This window comes from Pangasianodon hypophthalmus, chromosome 21, assembly GCF_027358585.1.
Source record: "Pangasianodon hypophthalmus isolate fPanHyp1 chromosome 21, fPanHyp1.pri, whole genome shotgun sequence".
NCBI classification, from domain to species: domain Eukaryota; kingdom Metazoa; phylum Chordata; class Actinopteri; order Siluriformes; family Pangasiidae; genus Pangasianodon; species Pangasianodon hypophthalmus.
The window spans coordinates 1,215,687-1,242,999 of NC_069730.1; the positions used below are offsets into that span (position 1 = coordinate 1,215,687).

Here is a 27,313-nt window from a genome sequence, read left to right on the forward strand (position 1 = left end):
GACATTAAATGTAACTATAAATGGATAAAAGTATGACTTGTCGCTCTAGGAGACGTGCTGTTGTATGAACATAATCAACTTCACGGTGGTGACGGTAACTCTGCTTCACCGATTAGACTCTGAATCACAGAACCGCTGTGTCATAGATCTTGCTGATTTCTTCAGTTTTTGTTTCTTTAACATTTTTTTCAGCCCTAAAATGAACAAATTAGCTCCGCCCCCACAGAAACATAGAGGCTAACAAAGCTGTACCTTTCTTAAAAGGATAAACATGTCATTTTAGCGTAAGGTTGGGTGGAGAATGCTTTCCAGAGGCTTCTTGTGAGCTGATCTTAAAATCTGAATAATTAACGACTTTCCAACGTTTACTAGAATTTCTCTGCTTCATTTAACGTAAAGTGGGCGGGGCTAAAATTGGACAAAACGATCATAAGCTTCACAGTCATAAATCATATCATACACTTTACACCATATTTCCTGCTACTTTATGTGGCAACGTTAACGTGTTACCGTTAAGTAAAAAAAAAAAAAAAACAGCTAAACGATCGATGCTAACTTCACGCATTTTTCATAACTGATAAGATAAAAACAATTTTCAGGAAAGGACAAAAAAAAAAAAAAAAAAAGTCCTGAATTTATGGGCAGTTGTGCTGAGTGATACGATGATACGAGACGATAAAATGTTCCTGTAAAGTCTTTACACATGGCTTTCATTAGACCACAAATAACAGCAGGTCTGGTTCCAATTACAGCGGCTAATCCGCACCACATGCTAGCAGGAATGCTAATGCCACTGTCTGGCCTCCTGAAGCGGTGTGTCGCATTTACTGCTCTTACAGGAAAGGAACCAAAAATAAGATCGAGATTTACACAAGTTTACACAAGTTTACAAAAAGCAGTGTAATGACATCATAAAAAAAAATAAAAACATATGATATGATCATTCTTTTCCTATCTCCAAAATCACGTAGAGAACTTACAATAGCGCTGATATGAACATATTAGAACGAATTTGTCATTTTTTTTTTTTTTGTGAAAAACTCCTTAAAGATGGCAGCAGTGTGTTTGGTGAAGCAGTGTAACCTTGGGGTGTGTGTGTGTGTGTGTGTGTGTGTGTGTGTGGTGTGTGTGTGAGAGGGAGGTGTGAATGTTTCACTCACTCTGGCGTCTCCGTTGTTGTTTCTCGAGTTGTGATTAAAGGCCTGATTGGGGTCTTTGTGATAAACCTTCAGGTAGGAGTGCGGCGTGATGTTCCTGCAAACACAAAAACACAGAAAAGGTCGACGCCTGCGATTCGGAATCAGAATCATTTTCACCGCTGAATGAATCAGTAACAACAAACTCACTGATTCGATCTGTATTTTAACACACATGAATGAATGAATACGGGGTGTGATCATCTGATCTCAGGCATGATCGCAGCGTTATCGCATCAGGCCACGCCCACAGGATACATCATCATCAAAACAATTAAATAAAACGTAAACCAATGGATGATTCGTCTGCGCCATTAACAGTCAGGGATTCACAGCAGCAGTTTTTAAGCTCAAGTGATCCTTCGCTAAGCCCCGCCCCTTGTTTCTGTGTTCAACAAGCTTTCAAGCGCTGAAGGTGATGTTTAAAATGTGACATAAGAATTAAGAATTAAGTCTCTCCAGTGTCAGTTTGGGAAAAAAAGTGTTTTAGCTACACATGATAGTAAATTCAACACTTCTGTTGTTTCTCAGTGTTTTTGTCTTTGAGAGGGATCAGAGAGGCTGGTGAGGGAGCAACTGTTTATAGAGTGATAACAGGAACGTTCCACATTAAATGCAACTATAAATGGATAAAAAGTAGTGCGTGTGCGAGGCTGCGTGCAGACAGTTGGGTGGCTCTCAGGTCCACACCCTCCTCTGCACCGTCCCCTGCGGCTCACACACCAGTCGAACAGGAAAGAGAGAAAGAGAGAGTGATCCAGCGTGTGTGTGTGTGTGTGTGTGTGTGTGTGTGTTGTGAAGAGCTGGGCGTGGCTGTTCAACGTTTGAAAGTTATGGGAGCAAACGTGTGTCAACACACACGCCTGAGCCGTCTGTCAAAACACGTCGCTGTTATTTTAACAGGCACGAACAAAAAACATAAACATGCGGATAAATGGCAGATGTTTTTCAGAAAAGTAATTACGCCGAGATCTGCAGGAGCGTTTATGCTCAAAAAGCTGCAGATAATCAGCTGCATAATCAACTGTATAATGCCTCATTATGTTCTATACAGTGTATCATATATAATATAGATGACACGGGTTCCAGCTTTTACTGTAGTCACAAACAGCTTGCACTGACAGCGAGCAATAAAACACTCCACGTGCTGCTGTTCTAAGAAAACAATCAACAGCAGGGTGGCGTGATGACGCGGAGTTACTGCCAAAACTCTCACGCTGATTATTTTCCTATAACAGCATGCCCCCAAGTGTTTTATTCCTCTTACACCACAGCAATTTGTCAACAATTACTTTAATTTTTTAACATTTAAAAACAAGTACGACAAGTCATACTTTTTGTCGGTTTATAGTTATGTGGAACATCCGCAAAATGTCAGTTCCTGTTCTCACTTACGTTATAGCAGCTATAAACAGTCGTTCCTTCACCAGCCTCTGTTTTACTCTCTCACCAAGTTTATAAGACAAAAAAATAAATAAATAAATAAAGTAGCTTGTGTGTGTGTGTAAGGAATTAGCAGTAGGTATGACCTGATAATCATTTACAAAATATATCGCAATATATAACTAACACAGTATTGTTAGGCATGGACGTTATTAAAGTTAGGTGTAAAAATACTCATGTTTGATGAATTAACGTTTTTAATATTTAAAAAGTAAACCTACCTGACGTCTGTGAGCTCGTAGTAGACGTTTCTCACGTGGTCCTTCGTGTAGATGGCCATGTTGGGCGACTCGAGCATCGCGAGTGTGAGCTGCTGGGGGAAAGCGCTGACGAACAGAGCGCGCACCGTATCAGCACTCGACACCTCGTTAGGCATGAGGATCTGCTTCGTCTCCTCGCCGTACTGCAGGTACAGAACACCTGGAGAACACCGAGAGAACCCACAGCTGTCTAACTAATCCATGCGTGTTACTGTACAGGTTCTTATCACGCAGTACGCAGAACTGTAGAGTTCAGTGACACCGGCGTTAACTCAGCCGACATCGCTAACAACACAATCCGAGCATTCAGAGACAAAAAGCGGAATTTTATCAGCGTGTGTCTGTAGACCGCAGTCTGACGACGCTTTTACTGAATACACAGACAAGCAGACTGATCAGATATCTCCGATATCGCCATAGCAACAGCTCAAAAATCTTAACCTCTACGGCGAAACTGTAAATATTGGCACCTTTGTTAAACTGATCAAACAATAAATTCCATGTCATCTATACACAACATCACTGCTTTTGAATTCTGAGTAAGAAAAAATAGGTTTTTTTCATTAAAAAATAAATAAATAAATATTTGTTTATAAGGTGTGGACTGTTTTTTCCCTGTAAAGTCATCTGCATGTTAAAGAAATGACTGTAAATTTACAGTTCCAGGTTAATTACTGTAATTAATATGTGCAGTATTCTGACAGCTGTACTGTATTTTATTTAGTGCATTTTTATATATTTTTTAACATTACTGGAAAAATATCTGCTGTACATCTTAAATATATAAAAAAATATCAAAAGGTCCTAATGTAGGAATCTAATCTAATAAACTGTCTTTATTATAATTGTGTTCATTTCAGAAGATTTTCTGAGTCACTAGCTAACTTCTTTAAGTTAAAATAAGGAGCTGGACTGACTTTAGAGATTTGTAAAGAATTTCAGTGGTGAAAGTAAAATCCAGACCAAACATATGTGGTTAATATCTGTGTTCTTATTTCAGTCTTACTTTCAGTAAAAGCTAAATCCAGCCTCTAATTATCAGTTTAAACCACATTATATTTACTGAAGTGTAAAGAGTATAAACTGGACTGTGTGTGTGTGTGAGAGTGTGTGAGAGAGAGAGAGAGAGAGAGAGAGAGAGAGAGAAAGAGAGAGAGGGAATCTTAAACCCCTGCTATTTAAAATCAAAATAAATCCCAGCAGTGCCGTGGCTCTGATTCAGCTCAACACCACTGGAACAACACCCCACACACACACGGCACATGGTACGATCCAAAACTTCGGCTTCTCTTAAACACCAGCTTATTTGTTGGTGCACGCTCAGCCCAACCCTCGGGCTTCTGCTCGCCTCGGTGTTGTGTTTAAAGAGAGACGTAATGGGATCTGACTCCAAACGGAGGAATCGCACCTAACTTCCAAACTAAACCGTTTCAACAAGCAGTGGCAGATTTTTTAATGTGGAAAAAAAAAAAAACACATCACCACCGCACACCATGGCGAACAGAAAGAAGTCAGAAAGCAGTTTGGAGAAAATTCTTTGATTTTAAAGTGTATGTAGTAAATGTATATCTTTATTGAATAAAGATTTTCCGCCTGATGAGAACTGTCAGATTGGCGGTAGTCAGTGATTGGCGGAAGCGTTTCCCTGGTAACGCAAACAATTTGACAACGAAAACGGTGTGAAGAAAAGCAAAAGTGGAAAGTAAAAGTTTATGAAACACTTTTTTTTTTTTCCTGTAAGCCAAATATGTGATGATGCATGCATATTTCTAGAGACACTCACAAAAACAAGTAAAAGTGAGATTAGGGATGAGTGATATTATATCCCTGAATCGTCACGTCAGTGAATCGTCACGTCAGTGAATCGTCACGTCACTGAATCGTCACGTCACTGAATCGTCACATCAGCGAGTAGTCACGTCATGATACTTGAAGACTTTTCAACGATACTTTTTTTAAAAAAAAATTGAAAACGGTCAATAGTACCAAAGAATTCAAATAAAAAATAAACACTATTCACATACGAAAAGTCTAAAGTATTCTTTAAAAGTGTTTATACTTAGAAACTTGAGACAGGAATTAAAAATTGAAATGCATAGATGCATAAAAAAATCGAGTCCCATCCCATTACAGTGAGACAAACAAATTAAGAAAAATATTCCAACTTCGCTATCTGTGAACGCAAAGCGAAATCATCCTGGCTTCGGATTAACGGAACGTTTCTCACGATGAAGCTGAAGAATGTTTAAATATCTGAGAGAGGAAGCGGTGATACCCAGCGAGCGCTCCTTGGTGTGGTTGCTGGACTTGACGACAGGGAGGCTGGCGCGAGTGCGGCTGCCCCGCGTGAAGGACGCGAGCGCTTCTCCTTCAGACATGACGTCTCTCACACACTCCTGCTCCCCTAAAACACCCTGAGTCCTGATCTGGAACAGAGAAACACACACACACACACACACACACAATGTCAGAACATTAGATTAGAACTTTAAACTATCGTCACTCGTCCCGCGCTGTATTTGAGAGTACACTCACCAACAGGTTCATATTAATGCGCTCTTTCTAATGCGTTATCGTTTCCATAGTAACAGCACATTCACAGGGACGTGTACGGCGTACGCTCCACTAATAAGAAACGGATTTAAAAAATTGTTGATGTGGTGAAGTTTTCTTGAAGTAAGGAGACGTTTATTTAAACACTGATGGAAGGAGTCTCCAGTGCTTTTTTAGTTTTTAAATCTACAAATCTAATGAAGTTAACGTTTTTTTTTTCATAATGTTAGTGCATTTAAGGTAAATGTCAAATTATCTGTCTGAATTTTCACAAACTTTTTCCTTACACTTTAAAGTCGGCATCCTGGGAGGTTATGGAGTTAAACTCAGTCATGATGGGAAATCTCAGAGTCATGTTAAATGCTTTTTGGTGGCTGTAAAGGAGACGAGGAGAACAGATAGAGACATGAAGAATGACAGAAATAGCACAGGACATGTTCATTTCCTCCTCCTGATCCTCCACACACGAGGAAATGCAAAGTGTGTGTGTTTCTGAAACCACAGCGATCATGTGGGCAGTTCGTCATAAATTATTAAATGTTTAAAGTCTAGCTCATGGAACCAGCAGCTCTGAGAACGACCACATTTTCCACCTCCGTGTGCGGGAAAGATTCTTCTGGAAGCTCGTCATAACGACTCTGTATGCAAATAACCAAAATTACTATAGTGCAAGACTCCTGCGATTACCATTATTATTATTATTATTATTATTATTATTATTATTATTATTATTACAGTAAGGCGTCTGTGAATGAGACTAACAAGCACTGAAACATACGATTCTGATGAAAAAAATTATGTTTTCATCAAATACAGGATCATAATAATATTGTACATCTGTGAAATGTCTTTGTATAAAAATGAAGAAAGGGTTTTAGAAGGTTTACTGCCACACACACACACACACACACACACACACACACACACAGCAGGCTGCTGGAGGGAATCTCCCTCTTTATTGCATGAAATACAAACTGTCAACACAATTACAGCTCAGTTTTTTCATCTGCTGCGCGACAAAAATGTGATTTGTGTGCAGTGGCAGAGCTGCGATTAACACACACACACACACACACACACCCTGTCACTCTGCAAATCTGTGACAACAATCAGAATTTAGAGAGATTTACTGAGAGGTCAAGTAGAAACTCTACTAGGATATGGTGACTCCGTGGTTAAGAGGTTGGGTTTCTGAACTGAAGGCTGTGAGTTCAAATCCCAGCACCAGCAAACTGCTACCATTCAATCCCTGAGCAAGACTTTATCCTTCAACAGCTGTTTTATCCTGTCTCAGTTTTTATTTAGATAAAACTGCCAGACAAATGAGCTACATGTAAATGAGCTAAAAGTAAAAGAGCTACTGAGTATGAATAAAAATCCCCAGAGAACAGCCTAACACAGATCTGCATCAGCTCCAGATCCGGCCCGGATCCGTTTTACAGAGCTGCGCCAAAACAGCTTTAGAAGCAGCTCAGGTTAATAAACAATAAGGTCATAATGTTATTTTTAATATTTCACCTGGTTTAGAAGTGGTGCAAACTCAAGTCTGGCCTCGCAGCCACTTCCTGTATCATTACTCACGAAAACAAATTGTCAAAAGTTACGGTTTTGTCAATACAGCATTTTATTTTTCACAAAAAGTAAATTTAAGAGGCAAACATAAAACCACTCACTTTTAAAATAAATTTTAAGTTGTGGAATTATGGCTTATAGTCTGTGTGGAGATTCCGTGCATGTTCTATGGGTTTCTTCCAGGTTCTCCGGTTTCCTCCCACCTCCCAAAAAGTGGGCTAAAATAACCCCTTGGTGTGAATGAGTGTGTGTACGGAGTCCTGGGTGTATTCCCGCCTCGTGCTCGGTGTTCCCGGGACAGACTCTGGATTCACCGTAATCATGACCAGGATAAAGTGCTTACTGAAGATGACTGAATGATTCTTTCAGTGCAGTATTCATGAGGAAAAACACTCCTGCTATTCCTCATCACTGCTGGGGTCACTCGCAGATCGGTAACGCTCATGAGCTAAACGTTAAAGGATAAAGCTTAAATATTATGATGTGTTTGTTAAGGTTTTTATTTTATAGCTTGGAAGGGAACTGTGTTCTCGACAGACCTAATCAGAATGTTTGTACATCCAGGTATTCACTTTAATATCTAAATTACCCTCGGCACTATTCAGAACCTCAGACGTAATTACGGACTTAAGCGCTATTCAGGAGCTGCACAGGAGTTACACACGAGTGTGGGGCGGAGTTTAATTAAAACAGAGGCGTGTCTCAGTTACGCACGATTCTGACCTTGAACTTCCTGTTCAGCGCCACTGTCTGACATGTTTTATGTAACTACAATATGTCATGCTGAAATTTATATTCTGACTGTAAATATACTCAAAAACAATATTTGAGGCCAATATTAAATACATCAATATGCTACATCTTAATCAGAGACATCTCAAAGAGTGAATTATTTACGAATAAAATTATGAATGAACTTCAAGTTTCTTCGTAAGTGTAGCAGAAGAGTGTTCGGTCAGCTTATCCTTCCAACCAGGGACAGGTTTATTTTATTCATTCAGCAAATCAAAACAGTGAATTAAAAGCGTGATATAATCACCTTTGTCTTGCTCAGACATCATCATTTAGTATTTCTTTTGCGTGAGAAAAATCCTACAACTACGGATGCATAGTCTGAATGTGGGGCCCAGAAAACGGATTTAAGTTCTGCGTAGCCCGACTCTGAATACACGTAACTTTCCCCACGTAAATACTGGATCATCTAACGCACATTACAAAACAAGAAGCAGCTCAAACAGAAGCCACTTGAACTTGAAGTTTATTTTTTTGCATAAATACTTCACTTCAATAAATAATTCACAACTAAATATCTTCATATTCTGTTTCCTGTGTGTTCCTGTTTGTACTTGTATTGTGGCATTTACATGTATATGTAGTTAAAAATGTAAAACTCTGCGTAGATGATCTGTCTGCATAGACGAATAGTATCTACAGCTTATATTAATAAACAACTTAAACAAAACAGACGCTCAGAGAGCTGAGGAGTCTAACCCTGGTTTTAAGAACAGCACTGAACTGCGTATGCAAATGTACATCATCATTGAATTTTTTTCAGCAGTGTCAGAAAGTTCCAGAAATGAAAGAGCAGCGTGGTTTAATGGTTTTTAGCTTGACTGCTCATACTCGCTGTTATGAGCTGCAGGAATGTGTGAGAGAAAGGCAGCACATTCTTCAAAACCACAATCAAAACACGAGGCGCTGAACTGGTACAGAGTTTAAAACACTAACAGCGAGTCTCCTGTTCACTCGGACCAGTTTCCCAACCTCTAACAGCCTGCACAACCGACCACAAAACCTCCCAGCGCCCACAAACAGCACACAACCAACACTGCTATTCAAACTACAATTACAGCAACAACACAACAGGCACCAGTAATCTGAGCAGGGTTGCCAGGTTTGTGCTTTTCAGTACGGTATTGACTGGCAGCCAAGATTTTTTTTTTTTTTTTTACCCACAGGTTCAGGGTAATTAGATTAATTAATTATCCTAGATGGGTTTTGTTAATGTGAACAGTAATTACATGGTCAATTATGTGATTAAAATGTAGTCACTCAAAAGATTATTTATTTGATCATCATTCTTCTTTTCATTCTGAGATTATTATATGAGATTTTTAAACCCTTTTTTTTTCATATTATCTTGTTTTACTGCCAGATGTTGAGCGTAAAATAAAATCCAATAAAATATGCTTGAAATGAGTAAAATATCTAGATTAAATAATAAGCTAAATATTTTTATTTTTGTTACATAAAAATCTCAAAGTAAATTTCAGATAAATTACCCATATTAACAGCTGAACAGGTGAAATGGTTTATTAGTAGAAATAAGAAATAACATTATATTATTCTAAGAAATATATTAATTATAATAATATCCACTAAAATGAATTAAAAACTGGACTGATTTCAGTGCATGAATTGCTTATTGTCAGTGAACTGGTTTAAGTGTCTGGCCATTCTCAAAGTGATATAATAATAATAATAATAATAATAATAATAATAATACCATTTTAGCATCCAAAACTTTACTTTACATTACTGTATATTTGGTGATGATGGTAATGGTCATACCTTTAGGATTCACTGCAGTCCGATTTCTGCAAACAGTTTTTGGAAATGGATTTATTTTGCCTTGAGGTTTTTTCCTCACACAGACCTGGCAACCCTAAATCTCCATATTCATGTCGAACATCTCAATAATTTATGTATTTCCTGGCACAAACCCAACTCCACATGAAATACTTCACACTCAGGCCAGAAGAGCGTGCTGACTGACATTCTGCTACGGTGCCAAAAGTTTTTCCACCCACTGAAAGGGGAGACGATTCCAGTCATTAACATTTCAACACAAAGCCCCGGACATAAAGGCGCTAATGAACACGGCTCGTGCAGGAAGTTCACTGAGAGAGCAGGTTTATCCTGTCAGAGCTTTACAGATGGACAGGGTGAAACGATGTTTGTGTGTGCATATATACGTGTGTGTGTACACTGTAAGCATATGAGGCGGAGGTGTGTGACAATAATTTACAACTTTGTCTGTTGTAATCTTTATTTCATTCAGAATTCAGTTCCAAGGGCACCGTCACAGTGTAAAAACATGGAGGACAAAATGACAGCATACACTCACGTGGTGTTCCTCAAGGTTCCATTCTGGGTCCACTGTAGTGCTGAGGAATATAACAATATATTATCAATATTGTGATAAACTGTGGCTCAACACACTTTTCTGAGATATCGCAGGTGTCCTGATATCTTAAACATTTTAACAAACAACTGCAATCATATTTTCTCCCCAATTTTTTTCAGCTGCAATCTGCCCTCTTCCACATACATAAGCGCTGTGATTGACAGGAGAGACAGAGTTATGCCCCTCCCATGCAGACAGCACAGACAATTTTGCTTCAGTTTTGAAGACTCCCAGCCACAGAAGGTTGAGACATCGTCAGGATTCAAACTTGTGATCTCCAGATGATAAAGCGTCGCTCTGGAGCCCGCAAAAATGTCCAGATTTGCAAAAGATTTCCAGTTGTAATAGACATTAAGTAAGAATAACTTCAAACTTCATAGTTTTGTTTAAAGGCAAGGCTGTTTTGCTTTAGCAGTCATGTATATCATCATACATACTACGTACCCTAGAAATGTCTCAAAGTATCATATGATATGTTTGTCATAATCACACACCTTTAGCCCATGATTTAGTTCACCAAACAAAAATGTAAAAAAAACACGCTGGACATGCAGGGATGATTCTGGGTACTCTTTTGCTCTTTTTTTTTTAAACAAATAATCAGGTGGATTTAAAACAATCGGCCAATCAACAACTTTCTAATGTACATGCAATTCAGCTGACGAGTTCCATGAAAGTGTAAAAAACATGGAGGACAAAAGAATATTTTGTGTAATGTAATTTGAAATACGATCTCGTGAAAACATAATGAAGGGAAATGTATCCAGTTATTGTAATATACAGAGTTAATATCAGCACACGCCTGAAGCCAGTAAAGCCTGCACTCCTCAAAAACATCCTTGTCCTTTTATTTCACAAAACAGCGACTAGACGCCTACGGCTAGATTAAGGGTGTAACTCCGGCGTATTGCTGTATTTGGACACCGAAGTGGAGCAGAGTTGCGACATGCACAAACTGTTGCAGAATCAAAATAATTCAGTTCTTGCGCCAGAGGACTGTAATTAAAACGATCTGTGGTGAAGCTTCATTCTAAAGCCAAACGTTTTATTCTCATAATGTGGATAATGTTTTATATTGATATTTCCATCAAGCTAATTGCTTCCTTCTAATTAAAGACTGTATGTGATATGTGAAACGTTCGATGAGTTTCTCAACACAAACGATCTTAACAAACATTTCTGAGCTGGGAATTCTGGGTGTCCCTCAGGGACCAAAGAGTCACTGAATACGTTCTTAAAAAAACCAAAAAAAAACCCACCTTTACATTTGTATTGTTTGTACGTTCAACCATCATCCAAGAGTTTTAGATCGGCTCTACAGGCATCACTCGTGCTCATAGTCATGTGGTATTCCTCAGGGCTCCATTCTTGGTCCACTGCTTTTTTATTTTTGTTTTGTTTTGTTTTACACTATTGTTTTACTAATTTTTAAACTGTTCTTTACTGTATTTTCATTCTTTTTAATCATTTTATTTCTTATAAACTCTCTGCAAAGTAGCAGCGTCATTGCCAAAAGTTTGTATCACAGTTTAAATCCTTTAAATCCAATTTCTTGTTGAAAATACATTTTAAAAAATACTAAAAAAAAAGACAAACCACATAAAATTTAGCAATCCAGTCCAACACTGACTGAACACTGCTTTATCATTATTCATTATAAAAAATATATTTTTTTATTTTTTTTATTTTTAATAAAAATTAACTAGGGTGTTTTTGCACTGTTTGTCCTACACATTAACACACATCTCAGAAATTAAAAAATATTCGATTTTCATTTGTGAAAGACCAACAAATAGATCTAACGCTGCACATTGTTTCACACTTTAACTGTATATATAAATATATAAGAATATATATATAGAATATAGATGCACACCTGTAATTCTGTGGATGGATACACATCAGTGTGTTTTAATAACTGGCTCTGAGCCTCGTTAAAATTGATTATTTAAGCTAATGATTCACAGATCGTGTACTACACAGTAATTAGCTTTCTCCTTCGGGACAAATAAATTTGTGAGAACACTTTTGCCTCTACATCACATCGTCACATGAATTTGATTACTGATCGACCAATCGCAACTCTCCGGAGGTGAAACGTCACTAAAATAGTCGTAAACCGGTGCGGACACTCCAGCAGTGTGACTTTCGCTCGGCCGTATCGCATTCTGCGTGCACCGTGTGTTATACGCAGGGGTGGGCGAAATGACAAAAATGTCATATCACGATATTTCTGGACATTTCTACAAAGTACCATACGATACGTATCACGATATAAAGGTTTCCTGACAAACTGCCAGCAAACAGAAGAGTTGCATTTAAAAGAAACCATTAAATCATCAAACTAATTCCTACAAAAATAAATTAAAACAACGGAAAGATTTTAATTATTCAAAACAGTAAAAAAAAAAAAATTAGCTAAATTTAATAAGATATAACAATAGCATAACATCTCAGAATAGTCTATTGTGACATAATTTATCACGATACGGATATTATATCGTCCTATCTTCATATCAGTCCAGCCCTAGATATACATCATCTTCTCAGGTAAAGGTGTTTCATTCGAGTATAACTCCTTACACTCTTTATAAAATTACATAAAGATGGACCATTAAGTGCTCTTTGACTGTCGCTTTGGAGGAATCATTAAAGGTTTTATGTAGAACCCAACACCAGGGGATAAGATTAAAGTTCCTTTAATTCATACCACTGTACCGGATTGATCATCATACCATCCATAAATGTGCTACATGGATAATAAAAATAATAATAATAATTATAATAACAATTCACATCTGTGTAAAGAGAGAGACTCATTAAGGGTGTGTATTGGAATGCAGTGAAACCCAAAGCAGCACAGATAACGCCTTCACCTAGTTCCCATACACACTTCCACTCATAAAACACACACACACCCTCAAACACACACACACACACACACACACACACACACCCTCAAACACACACAATCCCCTTCTGAAAAGAAAAAAAAAAAAAAAACTGTAGAAACCATCACAGAAATTCTAATAGTTTCCACTACAAGTACTATTACAAACCATCAGGTAACCAGTAAAACCATCACCATTACTGGTCCTTAATGGTTTCCACTAGAAACAACATGCCACCAGCAGAAGGCAACAAATTAGTAGTAGAGACAAACAGGGACCATTACAGTTTCCATTCAAACCAATACAATCCCCATTATAACCATTAAAACCATTACAAATTATCTGAGGGTTTCTATTGTTTTTTTTTTCAGCAGGGTCACCACACACTCTCGCCACACACACACACACACACACACACACACGTGTGCTGACAGACGCAGGAGGTGCTGTGGTAGATGGTATCTCAGCACAGGTGCTGGTGCGGTACAAGTTTCCTGGCCAGTCATGCGTAACGACACGCTGCAGGAGAGAATAAAAGCCTCGATTGTCCTCGCTGCCAAATTTCACATCCACTCGTCCTGAGGTTTATGGAGCATGACAGGTGGCTCGCTGCGCTGTGTGTGTAATGACTCAGCCTGCAGTGCCTTCATTAAAAACTAGCGTTGAGCAACAGGCTCTGAAAGACTAAACCGGTTTGGACGTGGGAGAAATGGAGCAGATGGAGAACGCAGCATTTTTCGAATTTCAAATCGACACAAAAAGGTGTCGGATGTGAATGACGTCAGTCAAAGGCGTTCCAGCTGTGGCGAAATCAGGAACTCATTTTGCGCCACAAGCCGTAACAACATATGTTAGCATTCAGACACTGTCATTATGCGATACTTAGTCTGTGGGAGACAAAAAGATCCGTGTAGAGACGTCTCAATTAGAGGAGTAGGTCTAAATAAAAATCAGTTCACAGAAGAAGGCAGAAGAACGCTTCCTTATGTCACCTCATTTGGTCTCTCGTGGGAGTTCAGAGATTGCCACTAATCACAATAAGAAACGCTAATAGTCATAATGTTCAGGTTAAAAAAAAAAAAAACCCGTTTTGCTTTTCCATCCACACTAAAACAGTGCTCATCTTTTCAAATACACACTTTAAAGTAGACAAGAAAAAAAGCAGCTTTTTGAAAACACAGATGTATGATTGTCATGAAATTACTTACCTGTGAATGGAAACAGCTGATTGGATAAAATGTTGTACTGAATCTTTGAATTTGATTGTAAAATTTGATTTAGATTTTTTTCGAGGGTGCATATGTAAAAAAACCAAACAAAAACAACTATGAACTACAACTCTTAAGAAGAACGAAAGAACGAAACAAAAAAGTTACAACTTTAGAACGAAAGATTACGAAAGTTACAATACAAATTTTTATCCAATCAGCAGCTTCCAGTCAGCGTTTAATAACAATTTTGTAGACAATTTGTACACAAACTAATCAGTACGCTCACTTTCTCACAGTTTTTTTTAAAAAAATGCAACACGCTATCTCAATCCCACTCGCTCCTGCAATTATTAATTTTGTTTGTAGCTGCAATATTTTCTAACAAACTCTAACAAATTTGTTAGCAAGCATATACACATACTGTGATATATCTATCTCTATATATACTCATGCATTGTAGAAATGTCATCAATGTCCTCGAATACCTCATTGTTTAACATTTTTGGTGCTCTAAAGTGAAGCAGTGCACTCTGAAGGCGCTCGTCTGCTTCACTGCGCTTTCTAATCACAGCTGGAAGAGGCTACGGTTCATCTGCGCTGGTCTTGTGCCAGGCCTTTGAAAATCTCGCAAAGGCCAGAATAAATCAAGCCTCCTCAGGCACGCTCTCCGGCTCCAGAGGATATCGGAGGAGGGAAAATAAGGGCATCGCTCCCACGGGTTCGATATCGCTCAGCGCCAAGGGCACAGGGATTTCAGCCAATGAGAAAACACACGCTGAAAACGCACTGGCACCGGCGGGTCTGCGCGAGCGGCGGGGGTGTGATGGGGTAGTTACTCTCACCAGGACACTTTCAGAAATATGGCTCCTCGCCGTCATCACAAATATGAAGATTAGAGAAACGAGAGACGTCTGATCAAATCTCACAGCTCTTTACTAGCTTTCCTGTCCAAGTGTCGCTATCAGGATCGTAAATCTGACCACATTTTGTGAGTACGCTAATTACATTACAGCTACAAATTCTAATTTACATCTTTACCACACTCATGAATTCACACGCTTTAATGCTACACTTCCGATTACACTGTCAGCGATTGGGTTTTAGTGATATGACAAAAACAGCACATCATACGATACTTGACATTTCTTCAATATGCAATATATCATGATATATAGTTCGCTAACAAACAGCTTGTAGTTACAACTTGTAAAAGTTTTCAAGCTGCGGCTCAGGACAAGTTCTGATCTGTAAAGCCAGACATAAAATTGAGTGAACGGATGTTATGTGAGAATCATCGATATTAAATTTGTTTAGCAGGTTAAAGGATTGTTTTTTAAATCCCACTGCCGCAATTCTTGAAACAAAATTCAATTTTGCTTGGAACCACTTCTGATTTTTTTCCCTAACAAACTTACTTAGTTCTTTTTCCTAAAATACGAACAAATAAATCCTCTCAGCTAGTAAATGAGGTGGGATTTCAGCTATAAGAACAAATCGGCAGACATTTAAACTGAGATTTTCTCAAATGCTGTAAAGTGAAAAACCCAAATGATCGTCTTGAACGATTCCTCGGACAAATCCTTCGGCTCACAACTTCAGCTCCTGTCTACAGTTAGTTCCTGTTTACTGTATGACACACAACAACGGCAGAAAAAACTTTAAGTGTGGTTTCATCTGATCCCGTCATATACGACCTCACGTTAAATGTGTATAGAGACGTTACGAGGAAAAAATAAACCTCAGATAATAGATAATGGATTTAATATTTAAGGCCACGCCCACAAGCGATAATAGCAGCAGTCCCGACATGCCCAGAAGAAACTAGTTACAAGTGACGCAAGGGATTTTTCACTTGCTAGTGTGAACACACACAGTCATAAATTTACTTTTCAAATACACCATTCAGGTTTCGCATTTATTTTCAGCATCAACGCGACATTGTTGTAATGCACAAAACAGTATATTATCACAGTGTTGTGTTTAAAAACGACTGTGTTGCTAAAATACTAAGTGTCAGTTTATGTGGCATGTGACATTCCTTCAGAAAGTGTCCAAAAATGATGCATTTTAAAACACAACCTGCTTCTGTCCGAACAAAACAACGGTGTACTGACGATATTTTGACAACAGCGGTGCGTGCGGTAGTAAATCTGTTTACAGAACATGCGTGCTAAAGAGTGTACGCTTCACTAAGCCCATAATTTAGTGAGGGATGAGTATAAACACCATCTACACAACACAACACAACACACACAGCACTGTCAGTGCACATCAGCATTTGATAAACTGCACACCGAGCAGGAAAATACAAGCAGGAAGATAAGATTATGAAGATCGTGAAAAATGAAACAGGAATTCAGCCAATACAAATACTAAACCTGAATAGCCTGAGCTCAAATCAATCGTTCTGTTTACATTTGCATTTACTTTGTACTTGAATTCCTGCAACATTTATGCAAATTCACACATTTGTTAATAAAGAAATGCCAGAAAGCTCAGGTTTCTATCAGAGGTGACAGTTTCCCAATACAATAAACATGATATTTAGATTTGCTGAGGTTTTCCTAAGAACACAACTGCTATGTTACACATCTAAAGTTCACATATTTTTGGGTTTAAAGTTAGTAAAGACTAAAAAAAAAACTTTGAAAGGAATACAAGGAAAAAAAAACTAATCACTGATGAGTAACAGTGCAGTTAGTCAGAGTTACTCAGTACTCTGAAACCTGAGATAATTCCAGAAAAATGTACTGTGGTTGCAATTTATTGTGATATCAATAACATATTCTCACACACTCACACACACACACACACACACACACACACACACACACACAATACTGCTATTGTTGGTCATTTTTTATACAAACCAAAAGCAAAAACACTAATAATACAGTACAAACTGTTACAGTATGTTATTATAATAATAATTATTATTACTATACATTTACATTGGTGCATTTTGCAAATGTTTTTGAATCTTGTTCCAATTATCTAATTATCTAGCTGTTAAACAACAACAACAACAACAGTGCAAGAGTGACCAGAGACAGCATGTTCCTTCAGTCTTTCTTTTAAAAAGCTGTTTCTGAAAGGTGTCTGGAGGTCTTTAAGCTGATGTCATGTCCTGAACTAGTCAGCTAAGTGCCTGATTCCCGGTTAATCCACTTGCACTGCACGCTGTAGTGTGTTTCCTGCTCTTACATCTATTTCACCCAATTAAATAAAGGCTGATTAATTAGAGTTGCGCGTGCTGAGTTGCGTCAGTGCGTAATGAGAAGTAAAAAAGAAAAGGGGGAAAAAGTAGAACTGGATGAAAAACGCTGCTGAAAATCACAACTCAGTACCTTATAGAGTGAGATCCGAGTGTTCCCAGACTTCACCGCGCTGATGGACGCGTGCACACCGGGAGTCGGCACGCGGAGGGCGGCATGAGCCAACCGAGTCGCGCGCCACAGCAAGCTCCTGCACGGTTTCCGGTTAGATTCCCCTGCTCGCGGACTTTTCTGTTGTTGTTGTTGTTGAACACACACACTCTCTCACACACAGTCTCTCTCACACACTCACACACGCGTGGGTGTGTGTGTGTGTTGAAATGAATCCTTGCTCAGCTCTACCTGTTAAACCTGCCCTTCTACTCCTAACTCCTCCAACTGAACTGATTCACTAAAGGAACCGAATCCACGACGACGAATCGGTTCGACGAATTTTGTACAATACACCAACAAAACATACATTCATTTCTGAAATACAACAATTCTGCATACACGTGTAATCGCTGCAACAGTGCTTGATTAAGTACTTTAATACGCATGTTTTGCTGTTGTTGTTGTTGTTGTTAGCGATTCATTTGAATGATTCTCTTTAATCGACTCTTATGAATGAGTCGAATCAGCAAATCAGCTCGCAAGTCATTCTGGCAAGTAAACTTTTTTTTTTTTTTTTTTTGCTTTGCTGCAGGATTAAACTATAGACATACATTTCTTCATCGTCTTTGTGTCGAAAAAGGAAAATTCAAATCGATTCATTTCACGTAAATGGTTTTGTTCGGAAGAGTCGGTTCAGTGTAGTGAGTCGTGACGCTGTAAAAGCGCCGTCTTGTGGCCAAAGCGCGTCATTACAGTGTAAAGTTTGCAGTTCAAATCTGTTCTGCAGCATAGATAACAATGTCAAATGTGTTGTTCCAAACTAAATCTTTTCAGTCCTAATTGTAATTTTAAAACACTCAGACACACACACTTTTAATCATTCAGCAAGTAAAATAAATATAAAAACTCTAAAGTACATCCTGGATGAAAGATTTCAGGCACATCGGGGTTAATCACGCAGAAAGGATGCACTGGAAATGTCAAGTGGAAATGAACAGCTATAGAAATGTCATCTCCACTAAGTCCATTAAGGGGGAAAATGCTATTAAAGAGACATTACATTGCACAGTAGCATCACAAGAACAAATTAATTAATGAGCTCATTTACAAAAGCTTCAAAACATACTTCAGAGATTTATCCTGTCAATAAAGTGATTGTTTCTGAGTTGGCCATGACAGTGACGCTAATCACAACTCTGTGCTGAACGCTGCACCGGGGACGAATGAACTCATTTAATTTAATGTAATATAGTATAATTAAAAGGAAATGTCATCTCCAGCCAGTTATACATTAAACCGTGAGATGAGCTGTGACTTCTAAATCGCCACAGAACTGCAAAACATCGATTAAGTAAGAAGTAAAACACTCCATGTTGTGCTGTTGTAGTAGAATCCAGAGTGACGATGGTGGTGTGATGAAGCGGGGTTACTGTTACTGCCCTGCAGTTGATTATTTTCCTCTAACAGCATTATTTTCCCCAAGTCTTTTATTCCTCTTATACTACAAAGAATTTGTATTAAAATTCACACATTTTTATTTACGTGGAGCGTCCGCTTTACACGTCTCTGTGCATGCATAGCATCAGCTATTACTACAGAAAGGATAAACCTGTTTAATCTGCAGCTGCACTACTGCCAGAGCTGCAGTTCTAGAAAATTAATCAACACCTTTTAACCAACCAGAATCCAGAACTCAACAGCACTCGTGAGTCTCTTACGTGATCCCGGAGTTTCTCCTGATGTCCGGCGATGGTCGATGCGTGATGAGGGTATTTCTGCTTCAGGAGCTCCAGAAAGGCCTCTCTCCGCCGCTCTGCGTTCTGCGTCTGCATGGTGAGTGCGTGCTTTCGAGGAAGCGTGCGAGGAGACCAGGGGTTCGATCGGTCACACACGTCCCTGCTGCTCGACTTCCTGTCCAGACTGTCCACATCCTCTGCCGAGCACGGCCTCCGCTCTCTCTTCACTTTCTCTGATGAAGAGATGAAAAACTCACATGTTGGAAAAGTTGATAACTCTGTATGGGATTTTGTAAACAAATATACGTATACTACAAGTTTTAACATATCATATACACGCATAATCTATACGTTCCCTCATGTTTAGTGAAATTATACAGGAAATATATACAGGAAATATATAAATATATATTTTTTAATTATGTGAGCTGTTGTTTAAAACTATCTTCGAGGTCAATATTTATCAGGGTTGCCAGGGTTTGTGTTTTTAAACAAAATTGGGACTAGATCTTATTTTAAAGCAAATAATCTCAATTAAAATGGAATTAAATGGAATCAATTTTCAGAGTGGCAAACAAAGGGAAAGTGTAAGTGCAGACAGTGTATCTATGAAGTATAAAACCTTTTACGTTTTAAGGCATATGTATATATTGAAATATGGCGAGAGAAACAGGGATAATGTCCAGGTGCACCACAATGCACAATGTCCTTGTTTCCCAAACAAACACTGAGAAAAAGAAGAAAAATGTCTTCCTTTTCCAACACGCAAAGTTTTTTGTGTTAGCTTCAGGTCCTTTTGAGACGTAGAGAGTAAAGTTCCTGTGCTTCCTGTCACAGTGGTGTAAACCCATAACATGTTCATGTATATCTCACATCTCACATCAGTCATTCATCATCATTTTCTTTGAAGAATCATTTAAAATGTACATTGGGACTGGAATCCGCAATTCATTAGCATGATAAGCCACAAAGCTACGCTAATTTACACCCCAAAAGCACGCTAGTTGTTTGCAGAGACCACGTGATGGTTCGATATTTATACAGGTCACACTGAAGAATCCGAATGTTGTGTTATCATCCGGTCTGTAACAGGTTTCTGCTGAGAGCCGGTCTCATCGCTTGTCTCTGAGGAAGACTTAAAATGACCAGATATTTGTTTGTGCTGCTAATAAGCCATTTCTGAAGAACAAACACTGAATCCCTGCTGATATTTCAGTCCCAGTTCCATAATAAACAACTTTTTTTTTTTTTTAACTGTGCATGGATTAGGACAGAAAAGGAAACAAAAAAGAATCAGATTCTTTTTTTCCGCTAATATTATTAGCACTGAACTCATATTATTGATATTATTATTGATCCAAACACAATTTCTATTTCTGAGCTAAGAGTTTTTATAAATATGAATTCCCGGTCAGTCATCGGGAAATCCTGAAAGAATGTGGTTTGGGATTCAGTACATATTAGTCCACTTGCTAATCATCTAAAAATCAAGCTACACTGTTTGAGCTAACTGTGCTCTGTAAGTAATAATTCATTTTATAGAGTGATAGTAGCTAACACACTAGCTAGCTAGCTAGCTATTTATATTTAAGTACACCATTGATAACATCTGTGGAATGCTAGCCTGCTAGCTATAGTTATAATTTTTTAATAGAACTATGTTTAGCTAATGAAATCTGATGACAGCTTGTCATGGTACCTAACTAGGTAGCTAATTTATTATTATTTTTTTATTTAAAAAAAATCTGGTACATGAATACACTGACTTGTGTATGTCCAATCTAGTAAGAACATGTTTGGGACCGAGCCACAGTTCAAGGCCATGCTAATCTTGCTAATAAAAGCTAAATGACATCATGGTGATCTGACTTGACCTGTAATTACATTCCCACATGTGCCAAGCCATTGTTTTGTACATTGTTTTGTATGGAAAATACTTCATAAATCCATACGCAGAACTTTCCATTAAATCCAGGTTATTATGATGATCCAAGGAGTAGAAGTGCGCTTTACTCCACAGGATGTACAGATCACTTCCTGTTATATTAGCAATGAGCTAATGTATCATATGGAATATATAACAGGTTATAACACAGTTACAGAGTATAACATGAAAAAAAATTATGTTCCTGGTTTGTAACAACATGGCTGTGTTTTCACCATGTTTATGAGATTGATTAGCGGTTGATGCTAAATTAATCACTGTGTAATTTTAGTCATATGGAGCATTTTATTAGTAATTGACCAACACATCTGAGGTAAATGTTGATGTTCCTGATAATTCTGTCTTGTTTTCACCTTCACAGTGTCTGTGTAAAAGGCTGAACAGCTACATGCTAGCTAAATAAATTCTTAGCCTCAGTCACTAGCTAGATAATGCTCTGCGTTTATATTTCCCGGTTGCCGAGCAACAGTGTTCTCAAGACTTGAGCCACTCGAACCTGAATCAACCTTTTTCCATGATGGAAATGAAATGAGAACTTAATAATTCGGCCTTATGCTAAAAAAATGCAACATTTTCTTCGAAATGATGAAAATGTTTGAACTGGTTGATTGGACAAAAGTGAAAGTTTTTCCTCATAAACAAAAAAAAGTGATTATATGAATGAATGAATGAAAGAATGAATGAATGAAGTGATTATATTATGTAATTAGCTAGTGTGCTATGTTTTGATCCATATGCTAGCACTTTATATTTGGAGAAAGATGCTGTTACAATCCAGACTTGTTCGATGACATTACAACATTTTTGATTACAGTGAAAGAACGGCTTTTTATTATGCTAATATAACACTAGCTAGCTAGAACTAACATACCTACTGACACCTTAGCAAAGTCATTGAAATGAATTAACTTTTATTAAGTGTATGTCGCAGCAATAAATGCGCTAATTAGCATAACATTATTAAATGCACACTCTTCCTTATAAAGGACCTGCTCCATGCAGCTCATGTACCTCGGTCTTTAGTTACAATAATATCTCAAATTTCACAGTTAATAAACTGTCACTTTTTTACCCAAAGAATTGAAAAGATTTCTGTGCTGTTAGCAGGACATCGTGGTCTTCCATCATGTACTTTTTCCCATTCTTTAATGAGATGTAAATTCCACCCTAAGCCCATTTTGGTTGATAAAAGGAGCTGCATGTTCAGACTCATCCCGATCAGACAGATCCGCTCGGAGACACAGACGGCTGGGAAGTCTTTGGGACGGCGTCAGTCTTTATTTAGCTCCACTGGAGTCACAAAGTAACACAGATGTGGGCTGCGGTTCTTGGTGCAAATCTCGGACAGGCTCAGATCATACTCGAATCAGGAAACTCTCTGTGAATGACCTGGAGCTCAGATCCGGAATTCTGACAGGAACCAGACTTCAGATAGCGCGCGTTCCTCATCGCTTATCCAAAGTCCCAGTGCAGAGATCTGAGCAAACTACACTCCTTTTCCGCTCACAGCCACATACACTGCTTATATTTATACAATTTACACCAAATCGCTGCTGAATTCTGGATTGTGATTGGTCAGAAGGTGTTGATTAATTTTCTATAACAGCAGCTCTGACAGTAGTGCAGGTTTATATTAATGCGCTCCTTCTAATACGTTATCGTTTCTATAGTAACAACTCATTCACAGGGACGTGTACAGCAGAAGCTCCACTAATAATAAAAGGATTTAAAAATGTGTTTATGTAACTTCTATGGAAGGAGTCTCCAGTGTCAGCGCTGTGTAACAGTCAGAGGTATAGCTGTAACTTTCAGTTTTCCGACATCTTCAGGACAGAGGAGTTTACGCTTTGCACGCTTTTATTTCTTGGTAACATGACAATCTAACACTTCCAACATTTCTTGTTTCACTGACACTTATCAGATTTACTCTGATTTCAGAGGATTTAAAATAAGGTCATTAAAACAAAAATGCTGAAATGTAAGAGGTTCAGAAATGTTCACACTGGCGCTGTAAATCGCATATCTCACGCCAGACAGATTTATTGCAGTCTCGCTGCACCAGAAGGCTGCTCACTGTTTTTCCAACAGATGTTGAGTATCTGTTTTTATGTATGCTGGTGTAAAATATGGCGTTAAATGTTCTGGTCAAACATCTGGAAGGTTCTGTGAGCACAGCAGCATCATTAACGCTTGTTGAGAGGTCGTAGATGACTGACGACGGAGCAGCTGTTCACATGCTAGTGCTCAGTGAATACGTGATTGTGTTTACTAATGCGCTGGCTAATATTCTCTCTCACACACACACATACACACAGAGAGAGAATGAGAGAGAGAGACAGATAGTCAGTGAGAGAGAGACAAGGACATAGAGAGAGATAGAGAGAAAAAAGAGAGGGAGACAGTGAAGAGAGACAGAGACAGAGAGAGACAAAGATACAGAGAGAGAGTGAGAGAGGGAGAGAGAGAAACAGACAGAGCAAGACAAAGAGAGACAGACTAAGAGAGAGAGAGACAGAGAGAGATACAGACAGACAGAGACAGACTAAGAGAGAAAGCGAGAGAGAGACAGACAGACAGAGACAGACTAAGAGAGAAAGCGAGAGAGAGAGAGAGAGAGACAGTCAGAGACAGACTAAGAGAGAGAGAGAGAGAGAGAGAGAGACAGAGAGAGACAGAGAGAGATACAGACAGACAGAGACAGACTAAGAGAGACAGCGAGAGAGAGAGAGAGAGAGAGAGAGAGACAGACAGTCAGAGACAGACTAAGAGAGAAAGCGAGAGAGAGAGAGAGAGACAGAAGGATAGAGAGAGAGAGAGAGAGAGAGACAGAAGGATAGAGAGAGAGACAGACAGAAAGAGAGATATACACAGAGTGTTAGTAGTTTTAGTGATGCATTACAGGTGTGTGTGTCTCAGCCAATCAGATTCCAGAACCCAAATGATCCACTTTATAATGCAATAATTAGCATTAAAAAATTGATTTATTTGATTTATTATGTCTTAATTAGAAGTGATCACACCTCTCTTGTTTTTAATTAACCATGTGTAATGAAGTAATGAGATATGAACAGGCTGTAATTTGGTGATGTGCCTGACTTTGTTCTTTTAGACACCAGCGTTTGGGACACGCCTCTAACAGCAAGTGAATTGAGATGGAGATGTGTGTGTGTGTGTGTGTGTGTGTGTGTTTGTGTGTGTGTGTGGGTGGGTGTGTGGGATCTCTGTTAATGTTTTGCTGAGAAAAAAAAAAAACCTTCTCCATTTTCCTTCCCTGGAAAATCCAGAAGCGTGGTGGAGAAAATCCAGGCATTGTCCTCCTCCAAGCTCATTTTCCAAGTGTGTGAGTTCAAGTGTAGGGGACGATTTCCTCTAAACACACACACGGATGTTTTTAATGAGCTCTTGCATCTCGTCGCCAAACACAGACCCCTCCAACGAACCCCGAGCGCTCGGGAGTGGACTGAAATCTCTTTAATGTTTACACAAAAGACACTTACTTATTTCTATAAGAGACTTATATATATATATATATATATATATATATATATATATATATATATATATATATATATATATATATAGTTATTCATAGAAAAAAGTAATGTTTCATATCTCTACATGCTGATGGACGTCTAGAAATCTGCCGCCAATTAAACTTAGACCACAAAAAGACTGGACAATTATCAGATTATATACACATAACTCAGCTAAAATACATGCACCCGAGAGAGAGAGAGATACGGACAGAGAGTGAGAGAGACAGATAGAGAGAGAGACTGGGAGACAGAGAGAGACAGATAGAGAGAGAGAGGGAGACACATGGAGAGAGAGACAGACAGAGAGAGAGACTGGGAGATAGAGACAGAGAGACAGAGAGAGAGACAGATAGAGAGAGAGAGCGGGAGACATATGGAGAGAGAGACTGGGAGACAAAGACCGAGAGACAGATAGAGAGAGAGAGGGAGACACATGGAGAGAGAGACAGACAGAGAGAGAGACTGGGAGATAACACATGGAGAGAGTGACAGATAGAGAGAGAGAGAGACAGATAGATAGAGAGAGGGAGACACATGGAGAGAGAGACAGACAGAGAGAGAGACTGGGAGATAGAGACAGAGAGACAGAGAGAGAGACAGATAGAGAGAGAGAGCGGGAGACACATGGAGAGAGTGACAGATAGAGAGAGAGAGAGAGAGAGACAGATAGATAGAGAGAGAGAGAGATTTTCAGCAAGTATAGCCAGCTGTAGTCTAGCCTTAAGAAAAATATATTTTCCCTTCTCTTGGCATCATATATTCTATACAAGATGATTTGGAGAACCTTTAAAGGTTCTGTGTAGAACCCTACATCAGAAAGAGTTCCACATAGAACCTTTTATTGAAGAATAAGAACCCTTAATGATCCAACGAACCCTAAAAGAACCCTTGAAGAACCTTTTTTTTTGCCTCCACCTCCAGAGCACTACAAAAATTAATAAATAAAAAAATAATGATAAAGAAAGAATTTAAATAATACTGAATTATATATTCAGGGTAATAATGAAATGATGAATAAAGAATATTGGAAATAATTATTAAATTTTTTAAAATGTCTTTTCTTCTTGCCAGCCATTGCTAGATTTTTGAGCATTGATGGATTCATGGGCATTACAGTAACAGGCTAATCAACAAACTAGCATAAAAGTAAACAGGCTAACTCATGAACAAGCATTATGTTAAAGAGGCTAATCAACAAACTAGCATAAAAGTAAACAGGCTAACTCATGAACAAGCATTATGTTAAAGAGGCTAATCCACAAACTTGCATTAACAGGCTAACTCAAGAACTAACATTATGATAAAGAGGCCCATCCACAATCTAGCATTGAAGTAAGCAGGCTAAGTCAAGAACTAGCATTACAGTAATAATAGCATATTTATTATATTTTATCCTTTTGTCGTCAGCCATTTTTTGTGTTTCTGTTGCAAGATTTTTTAAACCACTAATGGATTTCTAGCTAAAACTGATTTCATGTTTTTCCCTGTTTGTGTTTGTGTTAGCCGTGTTTGTGTTAGCCGTGTTTGTGTTAGCAACCTTGGCCTTCACTGTAACTTTAACCCTGATTACCTTACAATAAACCTTAGCTGGTATTAATTCTTACACATGGGCACGGCTGCAGGAGATCAATTACAGCTTTAATCATCTCTCATCTTCTGCCAAGCTGCAAAATCTCACCATTAATACTGGAACAAATGTGAGGAGTTACAGCCAAGTTCCTCTTTCTAATGAGAAACACTGAGAGAGCCAAAGTTTCACTCAAGCATTTAGAACAATTATGTTAAATTTGATCTAATCTCACAGATAAAGAACCGTAACACTTTGATGAATCGCAGCTGAGGTGGAGAAATTGTCATTCCTCAACCTCGTTATAACACCTTGTTAATGTTGGCAGCGGGATTTGGCCTGTAGCTTCATGACTAATCCAGAAAGTCCAATCCTGTTATATCAGATTTAATACTGTATGTCGGTGCTGTATTAATTTGTCAGAATGCCAGTGAATAAATACAGACTCCAGTTTTGGCTCGTTAACAGTAAGTCCTCGCTCACAACTCCATACATTTTAAATTTCGCTGAAATACTAATTATATCTTTTAAATGACATGCGATTAAATAATGTTGCTGATTTGCTTGCTTTTCTAGATGTTGCGCAATCCTGTTTCAAAGCGCTCACTGCCTCGTTTAACTCCATAGAGTATTACTGCACCTAGTGGTCAAACATGGGAACTGCAATAAGCACTAACAGTGGCACACTGGGGCAGGAATCACGCTGCCCCATACTCGGGGTGGAAGAGCAGTGGACGGGACAGCTAATGACAGGGTTGCCAGATTGGGGTAGTTTAAAAATACTGTGCTGCCTCCAATATCTTGTTTTATAGCAAATAATCAGAATTAAATCTAATAGATTTCTGCAA

The 27,313-nt window shown here is 38.5% G+C and overlaps 1 protein-coding gene across 6 annotated transcripts in view; it reads right to left on the reverse strand.

Annotated features, from left to right (window-relative positions):
- The window catches only part of si:ch211-207d6.2 (sickle tail protein homolog), a 62,818-nt gene that overhangs the window by 21,836 nt on the left and 13,669 nt on the right, over nucleotides 1-27,313 (reverse strand). For 4 of the 6 annotated variants that reach the window (XM_053227457.1, XM_053227455.1, XM_053227458.1 and 1 more), the window contains exons 2-5: nucleotides 19,400-19,650; nucleotides 5,175-5,325; nucleotides 2,861-3,059; nucleotides 1,161-1,254 (exon numbers count right to left, since the gene is read on the reverse strand). In XM_053227457.1, the coding sequence (XP_053083432.1) occupies nucleotides 1,161-1,254; nucleotides 2,861-3,059; nucleotides 5,175-5,325; nucleotides 19,400-19,650 (695 nt within the window). Of the gene's footprint in view, nucleotides 1-1,160; nucleotides 1,255-2,860; nucleotides 3,060-5,174; nucleotides 5,326-10,151; nucleotides 10,192-17,660; nucleotides 19,323-19,399; nucleotides 19,651-27,313 lie in introns of those variants that run through there. The other 2 variants (XM_053227460.1, XM_053227459.1) reach the window with 2 other exon arrangements.